Raw genomic sequence first — 7,955 nt, 5'->3', positions numbered from 1 at the left:
ATTAGAATGGGAAAAGGATTGAAGGCATATGTTCTGGGTGATTGCACTCCTTAGGAAAAAATGCACAAGATGGAAATTTAAGGGATAGGGACCACCACTGAAGCTTGGGGCAGGTAGTCTGGAGAAAATAAAAAGAAGTGCCAATGATCTGGGGAGAGCATGGGCCCTGGAGCCGCACCGTCTGGGGTGGAAGTGGGCTCTGCTGCTAACCGCCTTTGTGACCTTGTGCCTGTTTCCTCTTCACTTCCACTGTTTCTGGAGCGGTAGGAACGCTACTACTTTCTATCTGTCAGGCTGTTATGCAGAATGAATGAGGTGATACATGTAATGTACTTAAGATGGTGCTTGGTCCCAGGGCTAATATGAAGAACACTTGGGATAGCCACATGCAGAAGAATGAGACCGGACCACTGTCTTACTCCAGATACAAAAATTAATCCATAATGGATTAAAGGCTTGAATCTAAAATTTGAAACCGTAAAACTCTGAGAAGAAAACAGGTGGTTAGCTCCTTGATACTCATCTTGGCAGAGATTTTTTTTTTGTATTTGAAACTAAAAGCAGGGGACTTCCATGGTGGTCCCGTGGCTAAGACGGCACATTCCCAGTGAAGGGGGCCCAGCTTCAAACCTGGTCAGGGAACCAAATCCCACCTGCCACAGGTAAGAGTTTGCATGCCACCAAAATAAAGATTGAAGATCCAGCATGCTGCAACGAACACTTGGCATAGCCAAATAAATATTAAGAAAAAAAACCTAAAAGCAGAGACAACTAAAGCAAACCCAACAAATATAACTACAGCAAAATGAAAAGCTTCTGCACAGCAAAGGAAACCATTAACAAAGTGAAAAGGCAGCCTACCAACTGGGAGAAAATATTTGCAAAATCTACATCTGCTTCCCTGGTGGCTCAGATGATACAGAATCTGCCTGTAGAGTGGGAGAGCTGGGTCCAGTCTCTGGGTGGGGAAGATCCCCTGGAGGAGGGCATGGCAACCCACTCCAGTATTCTTGCCTGGAGAATCCCATGGACAGAGGAGCCTGGCGGGCTACAGTCCACGGGGTCTCAAAGAGTCAGACATGACTGAGCAACTAAGCATACATATCTGATAAAGGGAACGATTCGGTGAAAGAACTTCAACCATCGGTGTGGTACCCATGTTCAGCATAGCCACTGTCCATGCTCTGGTTTCTCCTAGTTGGCCAACTGAGTTCTTAGAGCACCCTGCACTCGGCCATTTGGTGGGAAGCACCTTCCCCACACCAGAACAAGTGGAAGCGCTGAGTGGGGCTGAGTGTTAGCTGTGAGGGAGACCAGAGCACATGGAGAACCAGGCTACCATGAGTGCCTCCTGTTGGCAGTTCCAGCCATGGAAACACTTATCTATCAACAGGAGGAGCTGAAAACAGCCTTTGCCACCACGAGCAGAATGTCAAAGCCAGATCGTCATCATCATCCCGAGGGTGGGCTTCCCAGGTGGCTCAGTGGTAAAGAACCCGCCTGCCAATGCAGGAGACATGGGTTTGATCCCTGGGTCAAGAAGATCCCCTGGAGGAGAAAATGGCAACCTGCTCCAGTATTCTTGCCTGGGATAGAACGACCATGGGATGGTTAAGTGTCAGACGCGACTAAGCACACACATATCACCCAGAGGGTGCCGTGAAGCCCGCACACAGAGCTAAGGGTGTCCTGCCCCATAGAAGCAGACAATTCAGAACCCAGGCAGGCTGATGCACAGCAGAAAGGAAAAAAGGAAGGGCAAACAGAAAACAGCCAAGCCTCTGGGACCGGTATTGCACACGGCTCTTAGTTTCCAGTTGATGGAGAGCAGTGTTTTGTCCACGGCAGCCAGCTTTGTTTGCCTTACACCAAGAACACATGCCTCCAAGAGGGGCCTCGTGCAGACGCGAGCAGCTTGAGGAACAGAAAAGAACTGATTTGGAAAAGTGTGTTTTCGTTTGAAACATATGTACCCACGTGATGGGGGGAAACAAGGAAAATTCATGTTTTCTGTCATCTCTTTTTCTGAAGGTGGTGCCCAGATGGCTTTCTCTCCCCTTCTGCAGGAAGATTTTTGGAGATGTCATGTAGCGACGCCTCCGCCTCGCAACCTCCCAGCCCACCTTTTTCGCCAGCAGTTGTGGCCTCACGTGTCCCTTGGCAGCCTCCTGCCTGAGCTGTAGCTCATTTCCCTCTTCTGCCCTGGGGGCTTCTGGAACTCTGCAGCTGTGCTCTGCCAGCCTGGGGGATTGGGGTTAACCGCCCCCACACACACACACAGACACACACACACACACCTTTCTCCTGTGAGGAGCTGTTCAGAGCTGCTCCCTGTCCCACCCGCAAGAGGACAGCCTGCCTCAAATGCTGCCCACAGCCAGCACTGGCTCCCCAGAGTACCCTTCCGTTTCATTCTTTCAACCCCCACCCTCATTTCCTGGGGTCACTTCCCCAAATAAGCCACCTGCACAAGCCCTGACTCAGACTCTGTTCTCTGAGGCAACCCAGGCCAAGACATTTATCTCCCAGGCTTTATTCTCATGGAAATCCGAAATGTTGTTGGATGGAGCAAAGTGGTCTTCCCAGACAGTGGGAAATCCCTTTTCTAAAAGTTTTTCTGGCTGTGCCACTGGGCATGTGGGATCTTAGTTCCTCGACCAGGGAGCGAATTCACGCCCCCTGCAGTGGAAGGGTAGATTGTTAACCACTAAGGAAGTCCCGGAAATCTCATCATTTATTTTAAATTTTTGGAACTAAGAGAAAGTCAAGGAAAGAAGAGGGTGGGGTTGGGGAGCTTTCTTTTCATAACTATGCTTTCTAAAGACTGTAGGTCTGTCTAGAAGGCACCCCTGCCTCTGATCCCACAGGAAGTCTCCAAGGGGCCCTGAAGAGCTTTGGTTCTTGGTGGAGGCTCCTCCCCCACGGCGCCTTTCCTTGGTTTATTTTCTTTAGAACATTGACCTCTGCGTATGCATGTCTGATTGCTCATGATCTGATTGCTGGGCTGTTAGAGCATGTGTGTAAGGCATTATCTATTTCCACAAGTTTGTTTAATAATTTTTAATGTAACATCCGGAATTTGGGGCTTACAAAGCGAGCCCACGTTGGGGGCGGTTTTATTCTAGCTGCCTTGACTCTCAAAATCAAGCGTGCCTTGAGGCAGTGAGACAACTTCGTGTTCATGGTTCCAGCCCCGTGCTGGGCTCCGCTGGTGTTCTGTGAACAGGACGTCCCAGCTGTGATGAGCCTCTCGGCCCCACCCAGGCCTGTTGCTTTCCCGTGGCCTGAAGGTGGGCAGCTGTGCCAAGCAGGTGGGATTTGCTTCTGTAGAACACACTTGCTTTCTCTCCTCAGGGAGCCATCTCTTCCTACTTTGTCCAGCGCTATGGGTTTCCTCCAGAATGCAAAGTGGTGGCCTTCACTGGGGACAACCCAGGTGAGTACCTCTTGGGACTTCACCCCCCCAGTAGCCTGCTTTGGTCCTTGCTGAACACTGGCGAATGCCAACCAACCTCCTGGGGAGGCCTGTCTGGTAGGCCCTCTCTCCGTAGCCACCTGCTCCCCTGCTCGCCTGAACACTGACTCCTTATACCTGCCCTGCCTTGGCCCTGGCTGTACCCACAGGGTACAGGTACCCACCTGGGGCCACCCAGGGCTGCCCAGCAAGGTGAGAGCTGATCAGTGGAGGAAGACAGTCAAGCCCACCCTCCCTGACCTGCCTTTTCTGTTCCAAAGTAAGCATCTCAGTTCCTCCACCTCTTCCTCCAGTACCCAGCGTTAAGACTCTCACCCCTTTTCTGACGTGTTGTTGTTCAGTCACTCAGCTGTGTCCGACTCTTTGCGACGCCGTGGACTGCAGCACGCCAGGCTTCCCTGTCCTTCACCATCTCCTGGAGCTTGTTCAAACTCATGTCCATCGAGTCAGTGATGTAGATACGACTTACTCCTCATTGAAGCCTCTTGGTTCCTCTTCCTCCTTCTCTTCTCTGGGGTTTCCCGACAGGTCTCTCAAGGAAGGCCAAATGGCCCCAGACTGCTGCCCCTCACCTCATCCTGGCAGCCCTTTCCTAATGAGCCACCAAATCAGGGTTGATGGAAAAAGTAAACAGAAATAGAATAAATGCAAATACAATACCAACTTGAACTCAGAGGAAGGACAAATGATGAGCTAGTAGTATAAGTGTAACTCAGGCATTGTTTGAACTTCAAACAACATGCTTTTTCAGTGTGTATCCCAAGTTATTTCTCTGAAATTGAAATGTGACTGAGTGCCCTGTATTTTATCTGGCAACTCTATGCCAAATTGCCACCCTGTGCAGCCATTCCTGCTCTAAGAAAGTGAGCCTGAGAGGTGCATATGAAAGGGCTTGGGCTGCTTTGCGGTGGAGGCTGGGGTCTGGCTTCAGCTTCCCCCCTGGCTTCCACACCCACAGCCTCCCTGTACTTGCCTCCTACTGGTTATGCAGAGGAGGATGTGGACGGCAAAAATAAAGTAAAAAGAGGCACTTGTGTTTAGGAGTGGAGCTGTGTGCCTAAGAATGGAGCTGAAGGTCTTGTTAAAATGCACGCGTCGTCACAATGTGTCGTGTGTTAAGTCGCTTCAGTCGTGTCTGACTCTTTGTGACCCTATGGACTGTAGCCCATCAGGCTCTTCTGTCCATGGAATTCTCCAGGCAAGAATACTGGAGGGGGTTGGCATGCCTCCTCCAGGGGGTCTTCCCAACCCAGGGATTGAGCCCGTGTCCCTTATGTCTCCTGCTTCGGCAGTGGGTTCTTTACCGCTAGTGCCACCTGGGAAGCCCTTCATCATAATGATGCTATTAAATTCCACATTGCCTGCAGTATCTGTGTGTACTTTTGTGACCAGGAGGAAAAAGCATTTAAGTTGCCATTACTGCTGTTTCTGTCCTCAGTATAAATAGCACTTATGGTGCTCCGAGGTCTGCTCTGGGCCCGTCTGCTTTGGAGCTGGGGGCACGTGAGCGTGTCCCTGCCACCGTGTGGTTGCGTCAGTGTCCTGGCTGTGTCCCCTCCCTTCCAGGGTGACCACCACTCTGGCATCTGCTGGGAGCTCCCAGGAGCCAGACGAGGGCCGCCCTGTCCCTGAGCAGATTCTGTAGCCCTTTGCGCAGAGCCCTGTTGTCAAGACACAAACCCAGACTCAGAGCAGGTTTTGGGGAAGGGCCCCTCGTGTTCCTTAGGGGCCTGAGATGAGGTGAGACGGAGGCTGGTGGACATTGACCCAGTTCCTGCAGCAGCGAGGTGTGAGGCCTGTCCTCCTGGCGCTAGTTTGAGAGGCAGCTCTGGGCTGCGACGGGCGTGTTCTGGTGCCCAGGCTTCCCCGGGGATGCCAGGCCCCCAGTTCCTATCTATCCTAAAGGTTGAGGGGCCCAGTCTCCCTCAGAAAAGAGCAGCTGGTGCGCAACTCAGGACAGCCCTACACTTTGCGGGCCAGGTTTGTTTTCTTTTAAAATGGAAATAAGTTCATCAAGTCTCATTAGAAGAAAAATATAACTATATATATTTTCATATTGGAATATAGTTCATTTGCAACGTTGCGTTACTTTCAGACGTCCAGCAAAGTGATTTAGTTATACATAGACATGTATCTTTTTCAGAGTCTTTTCCCATATAGGTTAGTACAGAGTGTTAAGTAGAGTTCCCTGTGCTTCCTTGTTGCTTGTCTATTTTATGTATATTAATGTGTGTATGTTAATCCCAACCTCCTAATTTATCCCCTCTCCCCTTTCCCTTTCGGTAACCTTGAGTCTTTTTAGAAAAATGTATATTCTTAGGCCTACTCTATCAACTAGAAGAATGTCAGGGAAAATAATGGGCCTGCTTTTTTACCACTGAAACATGAGCTTCTGGGCAAGTTTGAGAAGGAATGACAAAGAAGCAGCTTTTTAAACCTACCTTTGGGGCTTTGCTTTCAGGTTGAATGTTGGAAGTACCAGGCAGGTAGCCCTCAGCCAGTCCCTCCCTAAGTCTGACCTTCACTCTCCTGCCACCTCAAATAATGTGTTAGTCTTACGCTTTTTTCTTATATACCAGGGATACCTCTTCATTGCAGGAACAGATTTTAAGTACTGACAAACCAAGGGAAGAATGTAAAAAAATCATCCACGATCCCTTAATCCAGAGATAACCACAATTAAAATTTTGAGGACTAGTCCTTCTAACTTTCTTTTTCTGTGCCCATAAATAACACATTTTAATCAACCAAGGCAGTGTTTTTGTGAACTTCGTATGTGGTTGTCTCGGGTTCCACTGCTCTGGCATTCAGTTCACCAGTCTCCCTCGGATGGAAGTGGAAGGTGAGGTAGGAATGGCTTTTAGTATTTAGACAGTGCAGACATTGTCCTGTCCCTTGTCCCTGCAGGCTTAGAGGTGGGATTCCTGAGTCCAGAGCTCGGACACCTGGTGTATCAGTGAGCAAGGCAGATAAACAAGCTGCCATGGGCCTCATGTCAAAGGGAACAGTCAACATAATCTTGCCCCTTTCCTTCCCAGCTGAGGTCGGGGACAGCCCCATACTCAGGCCTCGCCTTGTGTGTCCTAACAGAGGGTGGGGACTGTGGATCCCTGTAGATGCAGCTTCTGAGCCCAATCAGAGGCCTGGAGCACAGAAACCCCAACTTCTGGCCTTGGTTGCTGTCATTTGGTCCCTCAGTCTGACTCTTTGTGAGCCCATGGACTGTGGCACACCAGGCCTCCCTGCCCCTCCCTATCTCCTGGAGTTTGCCCATGTTCATGTCCATTGAATCTGTGATGCCATCCAACCATCTCATTCTCTGTCGCCCTCTTCTTCTGCCTTCAGTCTTTCCCAGCTTCAGGGTCTTTCTCAGTGAGTTAGTTCTTTGCATCACGTGACCTAAGTATTGGAGCTTCAGCTTCAGCATCAGCCCTTCTAATGTGTATTCAGGGTTGATTTCTTGTAGGATTGACTGGTTTGATCTCTTTGCTCTCTAAGGGACTCTTCTTCAACACCACAGTGCAAAAGCATCAGTTCTTCAGTGCTCAGCCTTCTGTATGGTCCAAGTCTCACCTCCTGGCCTTTGGGGCGTCCTTGGCCCTCATCCCACCCTGCTCCTGCCTCTCTCTCAGCTTGTAGGCTGGGGTTGGAGGTGGGGGCTTCACTCCATCTGAGGGAGGTGACTGGTTTGCTAAGTGGCTCCCTTGCGACCTCCAGCTAACCACAGGCTCCCCTCCTGTTCTCAGCTTCGCTGGCAGGCATGAGGCTGGAGGAAGGTGACATTGCGGTAAGGTGACCTCTCCCTCCCAGAGGCGGGGTCAGCTCCTGCCCCAGGGGACGAGGGTACTGGGTGTCAGCAGTATCCTATCAGTGGGGCATCCAGGGTCAAAAGGCAGCTGAGGGAGGGGAGAGGGAGACCCAGGCCCCAGGACCTGCCCACAGCTCCTCTCTTAGGAGGTCAGTTGCCTGTGCTGAGTAGACAGGTCCCCTGCCTGCCTTGACTGAGCACAGGCAGAAGGGTCAGACCTTGGGCCAGAGGACTGTGAGCCCTCCAGGCGATAAAGACATAACCCAGACCCTTCTGCTTCTAGTGGGAAACCAGTCGTCACCTGATCCATGACTTAGAGGTAGTTGTAGTAAGTTCTAGAAAAACAGCCCACGGAATTCGTGCTAGCTCGAATCTGGGGAGCTGACTTTGGGTTTTGGTGTGGGAGGGTCAGCAGAGGTTTCGCTGAAGAAATGGCATTTAATCCAAGGGTCTGCAGCCTGGACAGTGAAGCGAGGAGGGGGTCAGGGCGGCTCTGCTGGAGTGCCAGAGGTGGAGCCGCCTCACTTCTGCCTGTCTCTCTCCAGGTCAGCCTGGGCACCAGCGACACGCTGTTCCTCTGGCTCCAGGAGCCCACGCCTGCCCTGGAAGGCCACATCTTCTGCAACCCGGTTGACCCCCAGCACTACATGGCACTCCTGTGGTAGGCTGGGT

General features: G+C 51.0%; 1 protein-coding gene across 1 annotated transcript in view; it reads left to right on the top strand.

The window, feature by feature from the left end:
- XYLB (xylulokinase homolog (H. influenzae)) overlaps positions 1–7,955 on the top strand; it is a 42,492-nt gene that overhangs the window by 14,007 nt on the left and 20,530 nt on the right. The window contains exons 10-12 of the mRNA XM_010835502.1: positions 3,355–3,436; positions 7,222–7,262; positions 7,829–7,944. Coding sequence (XP_010833804.1) covers positions 3,355–3,436; positions 7,222–7,262; positions 7,829–7,944 — 239 coding nt within the window. The remainder of the gene's footprint in view (positions 1–3,354; positions 3,437–7,221; positions 7,263–7,828; positions 7,945–7,955) is intronic.

Source organism: Bison bison, unplaced genomic scaffold, assembly GCF_000754665.1.
Source record: "Bison bison bison isolate TAMUID 2011002044 unplaced genomic scaffold, Bison_UMD1.0 scf7180017864043, whole genome shotgun sequence".
NCBI classification, from domain to species: Eukaryota; Metazoa; Chordata; class Mammalia; order Artiodactyla; family Bovidae; genus Bison; species Bison bison.
The sequence above is the reverse complement of the archived record's forward strand: the minus strand, read 5'-3'. Positions and strand labels throughout refer to the sequence as shown.